Source organism: Saccostrea cucullata, unplaced genomic scaffold, assembly GCF_032062105.1.
Source record: "Saccostrea cucullata isolate Sc308-1 unplaced genomic scaffold, CSIRO_AGI_Scuc_v1 ctg4187, whole genome shotgun sequence".
NCBI lineage: Eukaryota > Metazoa > Mollusca > Bivalvia > Ostreida > Ostreidae > Saccostrea > Saccostrea cuccullata.
Genome location: NW_026920495.1, coordinates 138623 through 160408, shown reverse-complemented (window position 1 = coordinate 160408; position 21786 = coordinate 138623). Strand labels below are relative to the sequence as shown.

At 36.1% G+C, this 21786-nt stretch overlaps 1 protein-coding gene and 1 long non-coding RNA gene across 5 annotated transcripts; one reads left to right on the top strand and one right to left on the bottom strand.

Moving 5' to 3' along the window:
- Positions 1-3321: 3321 nt before the first annotated feature.
- Positions 3322-19275, top strand: LOC134249829 (uncharacterized). 4 transcript variants are annotated; one of them, XR_009988366.1, is made up of 5 exons: positions 3322-3460; positions 4877-5024; positions 14617-14844; positions 16597-16725; positions 18732-19275. It is a non-coding gene; the product is annotated as an uncharacterized LOC134249829 (long non-coding RNA). The 4 variants fall into 4 exon arrangements; XR_009988364.1 differs by lacking the exon at positions 4877-5024 and having other exon boundaries at positions 3324-3464; positions 18732-19270; XR_009988363.1 differs by lacking the exon at positions 4877-5024 and having other exon boundaries at positions 3325-3460; positions 18732-19270.
- LOC134249760 (uncharacterized) lies at positions 6835-7521 on the bottom strand. The gene has a single exon (XM_062732108.1). It carries the CDS (start codon positions 7519-7521, stop codon positions 6835-6837), a length of 687 nt encoding a protein of 228 aa, XP_062588092.1.
- Positions 19276-21786: the final 2511 nt, after the last annotated feature.

Here is a 21786-nt window from a genome sequence, read left to right as displayed (position 1 = left end):
GAGGTCTTTTTAACCATTACCTGAACAATGTTGTCATAAAGGATACCGTGTGGGGTGTTTTTCTCTCTCCAGCATCACTCAGCTGATGATTTTTTTTGTCAGGAAAATGGCAAAGGCAATGAAGTTTTAAAAATGCAGTAAATGATACAGTACACGAATTGCTTGCTTTAATTACAAGTCAAACTCGGTACTGATATCAGTAACCACAAAAGAAATCATGCATGCAAATAAAAATTGAACACGGCAACGCAATCTGTAAAATACAAAAAAGATAAATCGCTTCATCAAACACACAGAAAGTGGAAAAAGCATTCTACAATTCGTATAACAGGGTTAAAATTACCGTGGAATAATAAATATTTGTCCTCGAAGTGGTCAAAACATATATGACCTTTGTCAGGGTGAAAGGAGGGGTCGGACCGGTTAACAGCTGCAATTAACTTGGATCTCCAAACTTTATCCCCATCAGGAAATGAAAAATAACTTACACGTCTACGTTTTTTGTCATGAATAAATTTAGTTTTTGAATTGGAGTTGTTGCATCCCACAATACAACAATGTTTGCCACCCATTTTAACGTACAGCCATATTGTGTAAAGTCTTTCTATGCCTCCCGGTGAGGGCGCTGCGAAAATCGGAAGATGATTTTCTATTCGGAAGTAGAATTTTTGAAACGACGTAAAAAGTCTAGAGGTGCTCCGAAAGAGTCAGCGGTCCCTCTCTATATGTCTCTGATTTTACCAACATTTCCTTAATCGTCTCGCTTCTCATTTTCCTCATATCAGTCACATGTTTGAAATTTCCCTTCTTTTGCTGAAGAGCTACTTTCATTTTCGTTGGCGGGAAATTTTCGAAATACCTCTATAATATGGTTCACGACGTGACCGTTGGGGCGAGCGCAGTTGTGACCATCAAAAATATTCTGGGATTTCCGAATTTCCTCTGTTCTTACACGTTAGTCTATTGAGCTCGCTTCGGGACGCTTGCATGCATTATGATTGATTGAACTATCGTTTTAAGCTGAGTCAGCAATATTTCATCCATATACAAATATATACTCAGTAGCTGTTGTATTGACACTCAATTTGAGTACACACCACGAAAACAACGAAAATTATACCCCCATGAAAATTAGTGAAGAAGAAGATAAATAGCCCTTTCGGTTTTGGTCGTAAATATCGGCCTCTCAGTCAGTGGGGATGCAGGGGTACGAGGTTCGAATCCCAGACCACCCATACATGCATTTTCTCCCTTCCTGGCGGTTACAGATTTATCGTGCTCGGTAAATAAGATTTCTGTAAAGTCGATATATCTATGGATTGACGGAATGAAGTAGAAATCTAAGCTTACTGTATGAAACAATTAAGCGCCTGTGTTTTGTTATATTATTATTTTTATGCCCCCGTAAACGAAGTTTCGGGGGTATATAGTTTTTGTCGTGTCTGTCTGTCTCTCTGTTAGTCTGTTTGTCCGCAAAAACTTTAACCTTGCCAATAACTTTTGATTTAGTGGAGCTATGACTTTCATATTTCATATGTGTATTCCTTGTGAAAAGACCTTTCTTTGGGTACCACCAAATTTGACCTTTTGACCTTGACCTTGGAGTTTGACCCACTTTTACATGAAAATTTTAAAATTTTACTTTGGCCATATCTTTTGAACAGTAGACAGCAAGACATTTATACTTCACATAACGTAATGTTTGTTAAAAGACCTTTTACTGGATAACAATAACCTTGACCCTTTGACCTTGACCTAATAGATTTCCTTACTTGTGAAAAACTTTAACCGTGGCCATAACTTTTAAACGGTAAGGGATAGAAAATTCATACTTCATACATGTAATCCTTGTGAGAAGATCTTTCATTGGATACCAAGAACTTTGACTCTTTGACCTTGACCTTTGAGATTGACCTACTTAAAAAAAGAACACCTTGACCATAACTTTTTAAAAGTAAGGGCTAGTGCTTCCATATTTATTATATTTGATTCTTATGACAAGACCTTACATTTGATAACAATAACTTTGACCCTTTGACCTTGACCTTGGAGTTTGACCTACTTTTTAAGAAATTGAACGTTGACCATACCTTCTGAACGATAAGGGCTAGGGCTTTCATGCTCTACAGAACTATTTCTAATTACATTAAACTTTTGACCTTGACCTTGAAGATTTTTGTAATTATTAAAAAACTTGAACATTAGCTTACTTTCAAATTTCAAAATTGTTTTCTAGTGAGTATACCCTACTTTTGGTACCATTTAATTAAATTTTCATTTACGAAATGCTTAATCTTTGCTATGTTGCCATACGGGGGCATCAGTGTTTTACAAACACATCTTGTTTTTATAGAGATTGACAAAGCAAAATTTGAAAATATCGAAAGTAAGGAGGCGGTCGGTTATTTGATATTACAGTTTGAAGTCGTCGCACGTTTATATTTAACATTAATATATAATAGAATATTATAATTAAAACAGGATGTTTTAAATGTTTAACAAGATATTGAAGCGGAAAGCTGTTTTTTATATATTTTCATTTAGCGAAAGTTATCGCCCTTGTCCTTATTAATTACTTATTGTATGCATCGAAAATAAATACTTAATTAGTGTTGAATTTGAATTAAAGTTGTCAACTAAAATCATTGTATGTTACTTTAGTTAGGTTACTAAAGACTGGTTAACTGAAAGCTTGATTAGTGTTTTAATTAGTTTGTTAATAAATAATCACTTAGTATTTTATATGGTACTTAGGTTATATAATGTTTTTACTGCCAATTAATTGAGATCGTATTTAGAGATAAAACTCAACAAATCTGTGTAAGTGCATGTAAGTGTGCAGACTTCCCTGTTTACACTATACTGTGATAAGTGTGCGGTGTTACAACGCGAAATGTAATAAGCCTAGATTATTACATTTTGCGTTATTACATTTTGCGTCGAGATCAACACAAAATGTAATAACGCAAAATGTAATAACACGATTTTAAGATACATGTAATTACATTTTGCGTCGAGATTAACGCAAAATGTAATAACGTCATTTTTCGTTGTTATGTGATAGGGTGATTTATATCTTATATTAATTATTATATTTCAGGATTAAATTAATTCAGTTGAATTATCATGTTTATTTCTTTTCATTTATTGAATAAATCCACATGGAATTATTTACATCAATCTGTGTTCATTGAGTTATTTATAGATGTATGACATCACAGTGGTCATTTAAACCCCTGTCCCTTTTCTATTTATATCTTGTGTAGTGTCAGGGCCAACTTGGATTTCATTCACCCCTACTAATGTGTTCGGATGTTTATCGCTGTTAAGTGTAGCGTAACATCCGAGTGGTCGATTTGACCTTTAACGAGACCAGCCTCGAGACCGTGCGAGATCTGCACCAGTTCCTGTAAGATTTAGACAGGAAGTAGATGTGTGTTTTGGGATTTATGCATTTAATGTAAGTAAAGCTCATTTTATTTGCCTTCATTCACTTGAACATTTTTTGCACATAAAATTTGATTCAACTAGTCTTCATTTCTCGAATTCTATCACCTCAAACACATGAAACGAGAAACATTAAATCAGGTGCATTTAGAGTTATCTTCCTTTGTTTACATGCCTCCACGTGGTTGGAAAAATAAAAACCTTTTGGTGCTATAAAATATATAGGGCTTGTCAATGTTTTTAAATTATTATACTAAATTATTTATGTTGTTCTTGGTGTTGTGAAATATTTTACCCCAGTGTTAAAAGAAGTGAAAATGATTCAATGCGCAGAAAATGTTATAGTCCGTTTTACAGCTGTTTTACTTCTTACAATAGCAGATACACAATTTCTCAGTTACTTACATGCAATATACATGTAATAAACGTGTGAAGAAGTGCTTAATTAAAAGAATATAGAGTAAATGTGACATTCAAAAGATTAGAAATGGTAAATAACAATGTAAACAACCCTCAAGTGATCAGTTGGTGATTATTATTCAGGCGCGGATCTAGAAATTTTTCAAGGGGGGGAGTGAAGAGCAAAAGAGTTTATCATGTTTATATAACTTATGTTTTACATTAACATGTACATGTAGCTAAATAACTCAATAGGATACAGGGTGCAGTGTGGTTTTAAAAATGGTAGGTTGATCTACCTATGAAAAAAAATATTCGTATCTATAGATTACCTGAATTTTTTTTATCTGAACCTGTAAATCTTATTATGTAAAGATTTCGTAAAGAAGTAGGGTTTCATTTTGTTATCACAACCAAATTTCTTTATATATTACAATATAAGCCTTTCATTGAACATTTTTCTATAATAAGAAGAAAATACAGTGTAGAAATGTGGGTCTTTCTTTCTCTCTCTTATTTTGCAAATCAAAAGGGGGGATGGAGTGCAGCAGGAACCAGTCCAAGCGCCCCCTAATAAAAACGTCCCTGTCAAAGTGTCCCCTGATTTTAGTCAAAGTGCCCCCTAACATATTTTTTATAGAAAAAATACTGCCACCAAATATTACTTTAAGATTATTTAGTTTCCTTGATCCCAGTCTTAGATGACATACAGACACTTAAACTGTAAAGTACTGGGTACTGAGCACATGGACAGTACTAGTAAGTAATTTGATTGATTCATTATCATGCCTGGAGTGTTTCAAAAAGTCTGTCAAATTCTAAAAAACATAATTGTTTCACACTCATGATGGTTTAATTAATTGTGTCAGTGTCCCTTATGCAGAAAATATAATTGCTTTAATAAATTCTCAAATAATTTTATAATATTTTAGATGTTAATGACTAAAATGATTGATCATTATCAAAATATAATATCTCTTAAAGACATGATGAAAAAAAAGGCTGTAATTTATCTTCATCTTAAACATAGGATATGGAGATAACGAACAATTTTCAATCTCAAAGTCCATAAAACAATACAAAATAGGAGCAAAGCAAACACAGACCTCCGAAACATCAGAGGTGGAATCAGGTGCCATGGAGGAGTGAGCATCCCCTGCTGACAGGTCACACCCACTGTAAGCTCCTTGTCATGATCGTGAAATAATGGAAAAATCCATCGTCAATTCAGTATATAAATAATGGCTAACAACTGTATGAAAAATGTCAGTCAGCATTTTAAGATTTACATATTGTTAATCAATTGTAAATCAATATGATTTACAATATGTATATCAATTTGATTTACAATGTGTAAATCAACTTTCAGTTACTTTTCTTGGCTGTACAGCATTTTAAGTCACAAAGTACATGTAGTATAATTTGATAATAAGGACTTTCAAGTAGGCATAATTCTGCTTCAGGCATAATTTTAGTTTTTAGGTGTCATTAGGGGTAGCTTCATTGCATTTTTTTGCCTCAAATCCCTGCTTGACACAGTGGTTTGAGTGTCTGCTCTTGAGTTGCTAGGTAAGGAGTCAATCCTTAATCACATGTTCAAATCCCACTGTGGGACTTGGAGATGGTCCTTCGGATGAGACTGTATAAACTGAGGTCAGTGTACGTCGAGTGTACAACAATGAAAACTATATGCATCATATCTATCATGTTTGTTTTAGTTGGAGCTAGTGTCAAAACCCCCACCTCCCAACCTGAATCTGTGTACATGTTTTATAATTTTTGTGATAAATAAATGTACTGTGGTTTCATCAATATTCGTGGAGCACCAATTTTCGTGGATTTCGTTGTTGAGTTGATCCACGAAATCAAATGTTCAACGAAGTTTGGTGCCTACATTTTGATTTACGATAAACCTTTTAAAAGCCCATTCCGACTTTCGTTAATATATATTAAATAGCCCTACCCGTTTTTTCCTGAACAGATCGACTTTTAAGACCTACTTTTCCTTTTTTAAAATAATTTTAATTTAAAAAATGAGGAAATAATTTTAATTTTATCTGAATTTTTTTTTAATAAAACGTTCTGCACGGAGATAAACAAACAACACGTAGATCCGTCAACGCAGTGCATACACCAATCAGCGATATACCCCCCAAAGCCATAGGATGATAATCAGGCGTAAATGTGTGAAATTTGTAACGTGTTTGCCTAACACATATAATATATGATTTTTCTCTGGGTCTAGGGCCCCCTCAGATACCTTGCTGAGGAATTTGATTGTTGACTAAAACTTATTTACATATGCAAAATATACAGATATCGGGTGCTTCCCTAGCACACAAATAAAAGAAATAATCAATTAAACCGCCTCTTAATCAGTTGGGCTTCTATCTCTGAAGCGACTTCCAGAAGCGCCCCAAAGAAACAACCAACGCGCCAGCACGTCGCTTCTCCCAGAAGCGACAGGTTCCCCTAGATTAACACAAAAAGACCGTTTATGCAACGCTCACGTAGACTGTTACATATATCAGGTAAAAACTGTTCTGCACATCGCAAAGCAATAATGACTTATGAACAGACTTACCGCTGTTGTCTATCTCTTTGATAATACCGCACTTCTCGGCTGGCACTCTATCAGCAACTGTAGCAGAAACTGACTTTATCGAGTCTCGACGCCTTATATATACTATGAGTATATCACGTGACATACCCACTCGGAATGTCTGGGAACTCGGCGTTTTACGAGCTCAGGGTCCCTTCGGGACGCCCTGTCTCCTTCCCTTAATTGTATATTTCCGTTACATTACCCACGCCTCAGATTCAAGCGTCCTCGCTTGCACAGGAAAATAAAACAAAGAGGCATATAATAGACAATTTTTCTTATTTACAATGATTCAAATACTGTCAATTCCTTTGACAAGGTAAACTGTATATACATATATTACATCAATAACCAGTCACTTAACAATTCGTGAGTCTATCGATTGTCTAACTCATATTATAGCTCTTCTTTCTTTCAACGACTTTGATCTTAACCCCATTCTCCCACTTGGTGGTTATGGTTTTAGTGGAGTACACATAAAGGGTTGGCTCGGTCTGTGTAGTCGCGTTCACGGTGGATTTCTTTGCAGACTTCTCCAATTCATGCACCACCGGTTCTGACTGATGAATCTCTTTGCTCTTCATCTGGGAACCTGTATAGAGAACTGGCTGAGTTCTCTTCCGAATGATTCGTCCTATCTCTAGGTCCTCAGGTGCCTTCTCTATTTCTTCAGTTTCCCTAGAGTCTTCTTCATCACTAGAGCTACATGGACCCAACACATCTAACAATTCTCCAGGATCCTGACATTCCCAATCACTCTGGTTAGACTCCTTCTCCATATGGTCACTACCAGGATTCGCTGCTGGAATATCTTCACAAACTACAACATCAGCTGCTTTTGTAATCGTGCTCGGCTTTTGCTTCTTAGCAGGGGGTGGAACAGTTGCTGAACCGTTATGAACTTTCATGTGTTTCACAAGGTAGCTGTTCTTCTTGAACCTGGCTCCACAAGTTACACATTTAAATCTCTGTCCTGAGCATAAAATAACGTGGTCCTGCCATGGCTCATCAATGGCTTTGTCACAAAAAGGACAGTCAGGCTGTTTAGCTTTGGTAAACTTTATATTAGGCATATCTGTAATCTACAACAAACAAAAAAAAAATGGGTTAAAGCTCATTCAAATTCTCTTGAATCTTTGTCATCTTTAATATAAAAATATTAAAGCAACATAAATAACCTGTCTAGCAAAGATCTACTACATAATCTGATAAATAAGCAGGAGTCCGTCTGCTTCTACTAGATCTTTGGGGCTTCTGATCGATCACAGGATCATTAACACCCTCTCTATCAATGCCTAACTCTTCAGACTCATCTTGTTGTAACGTGATACTTTCATTCTGGTCGACATCACCAGAATCACTTAGTTCTACCTCACCAGACAGAATCTGAGGTTTAACCAATCTCATTCTGTCTACATGTATCACTTGTGGCGACCCTTTACTTCCACAAGATACTTTGTACGTAAATTCTGAATATTTTTCTAGGACTTCGAAAGGTCCTTGCCAAAAGCTTGTTAACTTCGGCGAAGTACCCATACGTCTGCGAGGAAAGAATACGTAAACGTGGTCTCGAGGGGAGAATCTCTGCCATCGTAACTTCTTGTCATGGTAGCGTTTTTGACGCATCATTTCCCCTCTAGTATTTTCTCTCACAATACGGTGTGCTTCCTCCAGTCTCTCTTGAAGCAACCAGGCCCATCTATTCTGTGGAATTGGCTTTCGCTGTACTTCCATTTCGTATACGAGGTCTAGAGGCGTTGTCGCTTCTCTACCAAGCATAAGGTAGTTTGGAGAGAAGCCAGTGGTGTCATGCTCCGCTGACCTATATGCCATCATGACATACGGCAACTGTTCGTCCCAATCTGTATGATTTTTGTTCACGCAGGAACTTAACATGGCTTCTAGAGTTCGATTAAACCTTTCCACCATACCATCCGACTGCGGATGGTAGGGTGTAGTGCGAGTCTTTTCAATTTGCAATAGCTCGCAAACCGAATGGAACAAATCACTCTCGTATTGACGGCCTTGATCTGAGTGTATTGTATAGGGTACTCCGAATCTAGTGATGACCTGTTCAACCAGAATCTTTGCCACAGTTTTCGATTCCATATTTGGCATCGGAAAACATTCAGTCCAGCGAGTAAAATAATCTGAAACTACCAGTATGTATCTGTTTCCAGATTCTGTCAATGGCAGTTCCCCCATAATATCTGTTGCTATTCTATCCATGGGGAATCCATTCTGAACAATTTGCATCGGCGCTTTCTGGCTAGTAAATGATGGCTTTCTTCTGGCACAGATGTCACATCCATTTATATACCGACGAACATCTTTGTTAAGCCCTGGCCAATAAAATTGACTTCTTATCTTAGCGATGGTCTTGTTTATACCTAGGTGACCTGCAGTACGTTTGTCGTGGTATTCCTTTAGAATATGCCTTCTCTCAGACATAGGCACAATTATCTGGAGCTTTTCCGTCTTTGTCTCTTGGTCTATGGTCTTTCGATAAAGTAAATTGTCCTGAATGGTAAGTAAACTTAGCTGTGACCATAGAGAACGTAGAAATGCACTTTGACTGGCAACTTCTCTAAATGATGGTTTCTTTTCCTGATCCATCCAACGTTTTACAAGAACAATTTCTTTATCTTCTCTTTGGACCCTATGAAGATAAGATTCTTGAATAACTGGGGCGTCGACTGTTGCAGTTCTTACTTTGGGATCCTCTTTTTCCTTATCCCAGCCTACTTGGAATCCACATTGCTTACACGGAAGACGACTAAGTGCGTCAGCGTTTTGGTGTAACTTGCCTGGTCGATGTTGGATCTCTATGTCATACGTGGACAGCTCTTCAAGCCAGCGAGCAAGCTGACCCTCTGGATTTTTAAAGTTGGTCAACCATTTCAGCGAGCTGTGGTCCGTGCGCAAAATAAATTTACGTCCGTAGAGGTAATGCTTAAAATACTTGGTAAAATACACTGCTGCCAACAACTCTTTTCTCGTCACGCAGTATTGCCTTTCAGACTTTGTAAAAGTCTTGCTGGCGTAGGCAATCACACGTTCTTTACCATCGTGCACTTGTGATAATACTGCTCCCATCGCAAAGTTACTTGCGTCTGTGTCCAATACGAACGGTTTACTAAAGTCAGGATGAGCAAGGATGGGGGCACTTGTCAGTGTAGCTTTTAACTTTTCGAAAGCACTTTGGCAATCCTCACTCCAAACGAAGGATTTGCTTTTCTCTGTCTGTTTGTGAAGGGGTTTTGCTATGCTCGCAAAGTCTTTCACAAACTTCCTGTAGTAGCTACATATACCCAGGAATGAACGTAGCTCACTCACATTGGCTGGCACTGTCATTTCCTTAATCGCCTCAATCTTCTTTGGATCCGTAGTAATACCCTTCTCGGAAATTATGTGTCCGAGATATTCTACCGACTTGCAAAACAAGGAACACTTCTTGGTCTTCAGTTTCAACCCTGCATTTGCCAATCGGTCGAACACTTTGCTCAGGTTCTCCACCATGCCCTCAAATGTGTTACTAATGACGATGATATCGTCCAAGTAAATCAAACATATTTCCCAATTCAACCCTGCAAGGACTGTCTCCATCAATCTCTCAAATGTCGCTCCGGCATTGCACAAGCCGAAGGGCATCACTTTAAATTGATATAATCCTTTTCTTGTGGCAAAAGCAGTCTTTATTTTGTCACTGGACTCCATTTCCACCTGCCAGTATCCCATAGCCAAGTCGAGAGTAGAGAACCACGAAGCACCACTTAGACTATCTAACATGTCGTCGATTCTCGGAAGAGGGTAAGCATCTTTCAAAGTAACCGCGTTTAATCGCCTATAATCGATACAAAATCGAGTTGATCCATCCTTCTTCTTAACTAAAACGATACCCGAGGCCCACGGACTAGACGAAGGTTCAATTACATTTCTCTCAAGCATATCGTCCACCAACCTATCTGCTTCTTCTCTCATGTGTACTGGTAATCGTCTTGGTGGCTGTTTTATTGGGCGTGCGTCTCCCGTGTCGATACAATGCTTGACAACATTTGTTCTGCCAAGTCCATCATCTGAACCAGCAAACAGAAAAGCATATCTTGATAACAGTTTATCTACTTCAGTCTTTTGTTTTTGGTTTAAGCACGTTTTCGACTTTTCACTTAAGACCTGCAGCTCTCTTGAAAAAGGTTTCTTAAAACTGTTATCTTTATTTTCTCCTTCTAATATCTTTACCACTGGGCTAAGCTGTCCCATATTAGTTCCCTTGTAAATCGTCTGTGCATCGGTCGAAAGATTCATGACTCGTATTGGAACCTTATTATGATTGCTCACCAGAGTTCTGCCAACTAAACCTTTATTTGAATCTATCAAACAATTCCTTGGCTCTACAATACCATATCCACTAGGAAGGTTCTTGCCCTCTGGTATGCATACATCACAGCGTGTAATCATCTCACTTCTTGGCGGAATAGTGAATGACTCTGAAGCCACCACCCGATAACATCCTAGCATACCTTGAAGTAATAAAGAATAATGTTCACCATTTATTGAAATTACTTTCTTTGGGACGTCCAACGTGCAATTTTGCTCATTCATGAAATCCAGACCCAGGATTCCATCAACTGTTATATCAGCGACCACCACTGTTCTCACAAAGTTACTCGAACCAATGGTTAAATTTAAGGTAGCTTTGCCAAAAAGTTTTAGAGGCCTACCTTCAGCAGACATTATGTCTTGGTGCATATTATCCAAAACAAGATTTTGATGAACCTTTTGTATTTCACCGAAGACATTCTTTGCAATGAGCGTAACGGTTGCTCCTGTATCGATCAACATTTTTGTGTCTACATCTTCTATTTTAGCTGAGAGATACATTCCAGCCTCACTGGGTCTATTGTAAGCAATTGGCTGCAGCTTACGTTGTGGTCTAACTGTCTTAGCAGAACCAGAACCATGACCCGGTGCTTTAGAGTTTTTGCCAAACTTCTTTGTTGTTTCGTTTAGCTGCTTCGAAGGACAATGTTTGCTTATGTGTCCTTCTTTACGACAATTGTAGCACTTTATTGTTCTTGGGGGTTGCCGTGGCTTCTTGTTATTGCGATCCGTCCAGTTCATTGAGCTAAGTGACTTACTCTTCATTTCACGCATTTCTGTCTTAAGTTCCATAACAGAACTTTGCAAATCTCTAAGAGTTTTGGTCAGCTCGTCGGTATTTATCTGGGATTTGAACTGAGCATTATCGTGATCAGTTTCTGTAACTACACGCAAGTGTGACTTGTATTCCGATCTTCTGGAGTCGGCTCTGACAAAGGCTTCTAATTCAACCGCTAGCCTTATAGCGTCGTTCAAACTCTGGGGTCTAGCTTGTTTAATTCTAAGACGCATGTCTGCATCAACCAAAGCATCGATAAACTGTTCCTTAGATAAAGTCTCCTGAACGTCGTTTGGTGCTGTAGGATAGGCAAGATGTGTTAGCCTCCGAATTGACTGTCCTAATTCTGGGAGCGTCTCGGTCGCTTTCTGTCTTCGTTCTCGTAGTTGAACTCTGTATAGTTCTGTCTGGTTTGCAGGGGCAAAACGATCTTCAAGCGCCTTAATCAGTTCATCATAGTTCCTTCCATCATCTCTACTCAAATTCCCAAGCACTCCCTGTGCTTGTCCCCTCAGAGAGACCGCTAAATAAAGACCTTTTTCTTTAGCACTCCAACCATTCAATGAAGAGCACGCCTCAAAGTGTGATTTATAATCAAGCCACGACCCAATCCCGTCATACGTAGCTGGTTTAATATAATTAGATGGCTTCTTTACAGAATTCAGTTCCTTTGGTTTTGCTTCGTCAGTCTTGGTATTTTCAAGAAAGCGCCGTAGTCTGACAGTTACACCTGGTTCATCCTCTCTGGCAACGATAGGTGTGTCGCTTCTTAAAATGGGCTCTTGTTCTAAATTGTCAATTCTTGGTGTTTCACGGAGAACTTCACTCTGGATTCTGGCCGAAGCTTGGTTAACATCTTCTATAGGACTTTGAGTCATTATTCCAGAGTCGCTTCTACGGGCCGTGGTTGTTCTTATACTAGCTGGAGTAGACGTTCTCTGACCATGATTGTCCGAGGATAATTCAGAATGCTCGAGCGTCTTCCTTCCCAACCGTGTTATTTCGGCTTCCAACCTAGCTATTTCTTCGTCTAAGCTCGACATTTTTTTTTAAAGCAACGAAACTTTACAAATAAAGAAACATAAGAATATATGAAATTTACTTCTTTTTATTTTTTAAATTCAATCAAGCAACCAAATCAAGTCCCGACGTTGGGCGCCATTTTCTGTAACGTGTTTGCCTAACACATATAATATATGATTTTTCTCTGGGTCTAGGGCCCCCTCAGATACCTTGCTGAGGAATTTGATTGTTGACTAAAACTTATTTACATATGCAAAATATACAGATATCGGGTGCTTCCCTAGCACACAAATAAAAGAAATAATCAATTAAACCGCCTCTTAATCAGTTGGGCTTCTATCTCTGAAGCGACTTCCAGAAGCGCCCCAAAGAAACAACCAACGCGCCAGCACGTCGCTTCTCCCAGAAGCGACAGGTTCCCCTAGATTAACACAAAAAGACCGTTTATGCAACGCTCACGTAGACTGTTACATATATCAGGTAAAAACTGTTCTGCACATCGCAAAGCAATAATGACTTATGAACAGACTTACCGCTGTTGTCTATCTCTTTGATAATACCGCACTTCTCGGCTGGCACTCTATCAGCAACTGTAGCAGAAACTGACTTTATCGAGTCTCGACGCCTTATATATACTATGAGTATATCACGTGACATACCCACTCGGAATGTCTGGGAACTCGGCGTTTTACGAGCTCAGGGTCCCTTCGGGACGCCCTGTCTCCTTCCCTTAATTGTATATTTCCGTTACAAATTGTTTTCTCAAACAATTTAATTAAGTGTCCAAACCCCAATTATCACCTGTACAGTGAAAACAACAAATTACCGTTACATAAAAAAATTTGAAAGAAATAATTTATTACTCTCTGCCGTTAAAACATGCTAAATTCATACAAATTATCAACACAATTTAATGCTATTTTAATTTGTGATCTGTTTGATTAGAAACATATTTTTGTTATACATGAGGTAATGGGTATACATGTATGCTGCAATTTAACATTCATGGCTGAATCATTGTCGTTCATATTACTTGTTTAAGCGGATGTTGTACCCATCGCGCATGATCGCACCTGAATGTGTTTGTTCCGAGATCTTCAAACAAGGGGTCTGGAAGTCTCTGTCAAGCCCCGAAACACGCCGTGCATGTGAAAATGAGTAACTAACGTCATTTTGTGAATTGAAATAATACTTAATTGTTGTTACTTTTAATATCCTGTTGCAACTTAATTACCGTCCGTATTCCACACTTGCGATCATAATTTTTGTTCGTATTCCACACTTGCGAATTAATGGAATAATTCACCATTGAAGGTTCCGACTTTTGAAAAGCCAATGGAGATAAATAAATAATTAAAGAGTTTTCTCCTGTTAGTAATTTTCTTTAAAGATATCTACGTACCCTTATATTGTAAATGGCACAATGTTCCCGCTAAAGCATAACGACGAAAGAAAAAATGAAAAGATAGACTTTATTTTTCTGTTAGGGCCATTATCCACGAATTTACGTATCCACGAAACTGTGAATTTTACTAAATCCACGAAAATTGATACCCACGAATATTAATGAAACCACAGTATGTACTTGCATGTAGTTATCATAATGAACATTTAATAAACAGTGATAAATTAGAGGAAAAATAATCTTTTGCAAAGCACTGAATAGCACAATATTATGGCCAACTGATTACTAATTTAACATGTTCAAATCCCATTTATATACACGTACAATTTAATTTTGCAAAATTTGTTTTGTAATCTTTGCTTATATTAGTTTTTTAAAGTTATTGCCTTATACTGGAGGGACAAATTCACTTAGAGACAAATTTTAAAGATTTAACCTTTGAAAATGATGAATAACATCTACACCAAATAAATTTACTTTTGGCATCTAACAATTGACTTTTCATATGCAAATTTATATATAATGTTGTACAACTTTTGCCTTCATGTTGATTAACTTTTAACACTGAGCCTTAACTTTCAGGTCTCTTATATCAATATTCTAAGTCCGCCAATCGCCCGTCATACCCCTAATAAATTGAAACACAGTGGTGGTACAGAGATTTGGACAATCTATCATCTACAGGATGAAGTCAGGATCACAAACAAATAAGAAAATCTGTTCAAGAACTTCCAGAAACTGTCCACTGAGACATAAAAACATGTACAGAGGCTATTTCAAAATACACACAATGCAGGATTTGTCAAAGTTGTAAGTCCCTAGGGCCAGAGGCTCAAGGGAGTTTCTGATCAAAATTTGTCTGTTGTATATTCGTGTACTTATTGTGAGTATTGTTGCCCTTGTTGTCATCTTTGTATATCAACTTTCACATTCTCCACTGGGCCACTTTCAACCAATTTGGCACAAAGTATTCTTGAACAAGGGAATAAACATGATAAAGGTTAAAAGAAAAAAGGTTTAAAGAAAATGCAATGCCTCCTTCTTAAGGATAGTCCAGACATGAATGTTGTCTTGACATGTAAACATGTAGCATATATAGATTTAATTGTTATCATTGCCCTGGAGGATTGGGTACAAAGCCCCAAAAGGTAGGGCTACAAAAGAGATAAAGAATTTAGCTCACCTGAGGAAAAAAAACTCAAGTGAGTTTCTCTTATCACCTGTTGTCTGGCCCAGAAAAACTGAAATTTATGTGGAAGCATCCTAGGGTAGTGTATATTGTAAATTGTTCAAATCATGAGCCCCGGGGTAGGACTGGGCCACAATAGGGAATCAAAATTTTACATAGAAATATGTAGGAAAAAAACTTTCTCAATTAAGAACCACTGGGCCAGAAAAGCTGAAACTTATATGGAAGCATCCTACATTGTCCTAGGGTAGTGTAGATTGTAAATTGTTCAAATCATGACCTCCTGGGATTGGGCGAGGCCACAATAAGGAACACAAGTTTTAAATTGAAAGATATAGGAAAATACTTTAAAAACCTTCTTCACAGGAACTACTGGGCCAGAAAAGCTGAAACTTATGTGGAAGCATCCATGGGTAGTGTAGATTTTAAATTTTCCAAATTATGACCCATGTAGTAGGGTTGGGTCACAATATGTATTACTGCATGTACAGTGGGGGAATGTGGTAAAGAACAGCATGGTCAAAGCTACAGGTGAGCGATTTGGCCCATGGGCCTCTTGTTAAGAACAGTTAAGTGTGCACATGTATATTGAGTATATTCAATGTTTTGTAGTTGATTATGGAAATTATTTCATGTGTGGGACAGGATATTTTGTCTCATTAGTGAAATAAATTCCATATTATTCAAATAAGAAACATTGAATTTTCTGTTTATTACATTTTCTTTGATTTTCCCTTTGTCTACCTCTTTTTTGTAATGTAGTCATACCCCGGCTACATGATGTCATAGATGAGCGGTCGATACGTCAGCTTAAAGTGAAAAACATTGTAAACATAAATTTCAGCAATTAACATATTTGGGGAATGTTCGCAGTCTTTATCTCTGTCAGAATGGTTTATTAACTTGTTCTCAGTCTTATAACAGGCCAAGGCATATTTTTTTTTTACAACATTCCTTATTCCTCAATCTTATAACAGGCCAAGGAATATTTTTTACATCATTCCTTGTAATGGAAAGGAAAATCTGGAGTTTTCTCGCACTTCTGGTATTTATTGTCACTCTGTGAAAGAATATCATTTTATTTAATGAATAAATTACAGTATTTCACTGTATAAAATGTAATAAATTGGTGTATCTAATGTGCATCTCAAAATTCTCAAAACACAGATGAATTTTTTAGCTGTAAGTGCTTTCTGTTACTTCATGGCTTTTTAATTCAGGCAAATACAAAATTCAGTACTGAAGACAATATTCTGTATTCATTGATTAATTTATTATACATGACCTTCTTAACTTCCTTGACATCAAAGAATGGAAACTAACATTATAATACACACTATTTCAAATGCCTTAATATTTCACTCTATTTATAGGTGCTTTTGACAAAGAAGGTTAAGTATAAAACCTTTGTGGACATGGCTTTTGAAACTTCTTAAAACTCTGGAAGAATGAGGAAAAGGAACCTGGCATTGAAATGGAACATGTTGGACAGGGTTATCACGGTAATGTTGTTGATTTTGAACATGCATGCAAAAATTTGGTATGATATTGCATATTACAGTGTATATTAAGAAAAATTCAACACATGCATTCATTAACTGACATGTACGTATTTAAAATATGCCCTTTGTCCACAAAGAAATTTTAAAATCTTTTTATGAGGCTGATTGTATGTAATGATAAGATAAATCGACAGAATGCTTCATTTTTTTCTTATTTATTTAATTCAAAAATGAACATATGAAAATGTACATGTCACATTGGGGAAGATGTTCAGTATTTTTAAATTGCATGTTGGAATTTGTATCTCAAATGGGAAGATAGCTTTTCAAAGAACATTTAGGTTTTGATTGAGATCAGCAATTTTCTTCAAGAATGATGCATTTGATATTACTATTAACAAATTTGAACAACTCCTAATATCCAGAACTTACAAATTAGGACTGGGCAATAATATCAATATTTCAATATATTGCAATACAATGACAAAAAATATCGTATCGCAATACGATTTAGAAATATCGATATATTGGCAATATGCTTATAGGATAAGGAATTTTGTCATTAAAATGATTAAATATAAAAAAGACTTGCGATAGCTTGTTATTAAGCCAGACAGTAAGACAAAAGTTGTTTTGTGGAAACATTTAAGAGCAAAACTTAAATGAAATCAACAAGATTTTTTTTCCGTGTTGGTAAATTATCATAGTTATGTACATTCTGCATGTAAATTAAGGTAAATATAGTAAGAAAGTGCCATTTTTATTACATTGAAAATATTGCAATTACATATCGCAATACAGTTAAAAATATCGCAATATATCGCAATACGAAATCTCGGGCCAATACCCAGCCCTATTACAAATACATGTACATTGTACTTCTGAAAACTGATTCTTGTTAGGTACATCCATATTTGTCCCAAACCAATTGAAGGCAAAATATTTTCAGGAGAATGGTTATATCTAGACTAAATGACAATCTCATGTTCATGCAAAACTTTGCACTTTGCAGTCTATTGGCAGATTCAGATCTGCACATTAAAAGGAGTGGATACATGAGTGTTTTTGAATTAAAATCTGGAATAACTGACAAGTTATGGCACAAATTAATGCACAAAAAATTCCTGTATCCACCCCGATATACTACTCCGTGGAGATCTGAGTTAGAATAGGTCCTCAGTACCCGGGCCCCTTGCTTGTCGTAAAAGGCGACTAATGGGGCGGTCCTTCGGATGAGACCGTATAAACCCAGACCCCGTGTCACAGCAGGTGTGGCACAATAAAGATCCCTCCCTGCTCTAAGGCCGTAAGTGCCGGGCATAGGCCTAAATTTGCAGCCCTTCACCGGCATTGGTGATGTCTCCATATCAGTGAAATATTCTGGAGAGGGACATTAAACAGTATACAATCAATCAATCAATCACCCTTATATACTGATTTGACACTGGCTGCATATTTTTTTTTACACAGAAATATAATCTGACTTAATATTGTGACTTCTTTTTTGAATGACCCTCACCTAGGGATTAGTCACACTTTTCCTGTGTAGAATGTTTAACATGTTAAAAGAAAATATGGTTGTATTTTACTTTCAATTGACATGTCTCAGAGAAGCATCATGGTCCATATAAGCTTATAGTCAATTATAAATCTGAGTACATTTTACACAATTTATTGTGCGATTATATTAAAAGTTATTAAATTTTATGTATACAACAACAGAATGATGTGATATGCTGGAAATTCCTTATTAAACGCAAGGAATTTATTATTGCAATTTTGCCTGTAGCATCACTTGCAAAATAAAATGTTTCACTTTCATTTTTATGGTACTGAAACCCATGCACATTTTCCTTATCAACCGACCATTCACAAATATATATTCCTGCAATTTAATGGTTTTAAGAGCTATTTTGCAATAATAAGTACTCACAAAAAATAAGGAATCTGCAGTATGTACATGTATAATCTTTGTATTGATGTTTGATTTTTTTTTTCATATCCAGATCATGCATTTATAAAAGATGACAGCATATCAGCACTACCTTAAGATTGGAGTTGAGACCTTGCATTTTTTACACAGAAAATAAAGAACAGTTGCTGAATGAAACAGATACTCACAGAAGCAAATGTAATGAGCCCAAAATAATGGTGATCAATTTTGAATGATTTTATTCTCTGGTTGAAATGTTATTGAAATGATACATACTGATCCAATTTTAGAAGTGGTTGACAATGAATACTAAGTATTTTGTTGTATATAAGTATAATGGCTTATTTTAAAACTGTATGAAGCTTGCAATGTTTATATCAATTGTAATGATTTTGTGTAGAAATCAATTTTTTTTAAGGATAAAAGATGTAATTTTTTTCAATTAGAATTTCTTAAAAAGACTTTCTAATGTAAATACATGTATGGATAATAGAAGATTATTATATTTTCTTTTACTGTCATTGAAATACTGTTATAATGAACTGCAATTTTACACAAAAAATGTTTTAACATGAAAGTTTCAAATTTCAAGATTTATGAAGTTTGAATTGTGGCTTATATTGCTTTTTATTGAACTCCCTTAACCTTAGATTTGTTGTGCATTCTATGTTATAAATTTAATTTTGGAACATGGGAAAGGTCTTGTTTTGAACTCTGTTGATTTTAATTCAAGCAGAGTAAATGTGTTTAATATATGTACCAATCTGATTAAAACCAGATCCTTGATCCGCTCCTTTGTTTTTTTATTGTCGCTACCTTGTGTAGCAACGATGAAAAAACAAAGGAGCGGATCCAGGATCTGATTTTAATCACATTGATATATGTATATGTATGTCTGTGAAAATAATTGGTCTTCCCACAGAGTTATTTCCCTTGTTCACAATGTAAAAAAAAAATTATGAATGATATATGCATGATTGTTTTACAAAAATCAAAGAGATAAATTTATTTTATATGTCTCATTGTGTCCGGAATCTGCTTTTCTTACAAGTAATAATGATGTTGAAATAAACTGTGATAATATTAAAAAGTATTTTTATATCATTGGATGTTTGGTTAATACAGCTAAGGGTTTAAAATATTTCAAAGTGAGATTAAGATACAGAAATATATTTTATATGGTAAAACATATACTTAGAAAACATCTTGGATCTTTTTTCAAGTATGATCTCAGTTTCAACTATTGATACAACCGGATCGTGGGTGTAAAAAGAGCTTACATGTTCTAGATATTTATTTAAATGCCTTTTGGTCTATGAAAAAGGCACATTGTGAAGAAATGTTAACATTTTTATCCAAACTTGACATTTGGGGCAGGGATTTACTAAGTATGTGTAAGAACATGATCAAATGACACCTACATGTAACAGTCAGCTACATTTAAAAGGGTTATGTTTTGAAGTATGCTAAATCATTCTATGTATGACTAGGAAGTTAGATTTGTGTGTGTGTTTTCATACGTTTTTTAACACCCCCCCCCATCCATGCCTTCAAAAAAAAATATTCTAAGTGTTCTGGAAAATTGATTAAACCCTAGAGATAGGGTTTAAAATAAAGAAGTATGAAAATGGGAGAAAAAAATATTGAGAAGCAGGATGGATGGGTCTCATCCTTCCTTTCCAAATAAAATGTTGGAAAAAAGAGAAGAACTTGTGTTTGTTTCAAGGAGGGGGGAGGGGGTTATTTCCTGCATGTGTAACCAACTTGACATGTTTTGGGATCCAGGTTCTGATTCATTTAAATTGCATGTAATTCATGATCAGTACTCATAAAAAATATTTTTGTATCATTGAATATTAATTTGATATATACTTATAGCACTAGCTCTGAAATCGAGATAATTCCAAGCCCCCCCCCCCCCCCCTGCCCCTTTCATGCTTTAATGGATAATGGAACCCTAAGTATTAAATGTTCCTGAACCATGATGACGAAAATCTTGTTAACATTTGATGTGTATCTTTAAATGTATAAAGGAATTGCTCGTAACTGGTTTGTCAAGATCTGAGTTGTATACAGAAACAGACTATAGGTGTGAGCACTCTCCTTTACTGCGAACCTAACGACCTTTGACTAGTTCAAGAGAAACCACGTGATGTAAATTTAAATAACAATAACATTAGTAGGGGTGTCATTGGTTGGTTTGTTTTCCCTCTCTTTTGGTTTTAGCTTAGTTAAAGCTGACATGAATTCTTAAAAACGCAACATTTTTATCTATGTACGACTTGTTTCATACCAACGATAGCCGTATTCCGCCATATTTCTCTCAGATACCTTGTCTCATTGTAACGATGTATACCCCAATGCACTCGTTACACTTGAATGATTTTTTGGTTTGGGTATCGACTTGTGCACATCTCCGATGGTAAGGCATACATGAGAACACATAAGGAAATCAAGACATTTCAAAACCACAATAAACAAAATAATAGTCATATTTCTGAATAATTATTGATTTAAATCAAAAGAAAAAATGTAAGTTTGGTGAGAAATTTAGATGCACGAGTACGTATTTTTACAGTGCGCCAATTTATGCAGAATAAACTTGAAATAAAAAAGTAGTAAAATCTGCAACACATTTTGAAAATATTATCATTTGAATGGCGCAAAACAACCAACGTCTTTCATTTGCAGACCCTATGCAATTGGTGCATATCGAGAAAACGCCCCGAACGCTGTAAACATACCCATACCTGGTAATAAGGTTACTGCATCGGTTCGAAGATGTGCACAAGTCAAGTGATATACACCCTGAATTCCATTTATTGAATTATGCATCACAAAAAATAAATAAACTCCGTAAAAGCTCAAGACAATAGTAAACACACTGTCATTACTTCGTACAGACAAGCACGTCGATACACCTAGTCCGTGCTAATCAGATTTTGGTCAGGGAAAATATCACAAGTGGAAAGAGAAGTTATTTGGTATTTGCGGGGCTGAAAGGGGGGGGGGTTATAACTGCTGTTCATAAGCTATAATTGTAAATTGTCCATCTACATGTAGCTCTTATATACATTATATACAAAGTCGGTTTGCGTCGAAAAATTCATTTGTCAATTATAACTGAT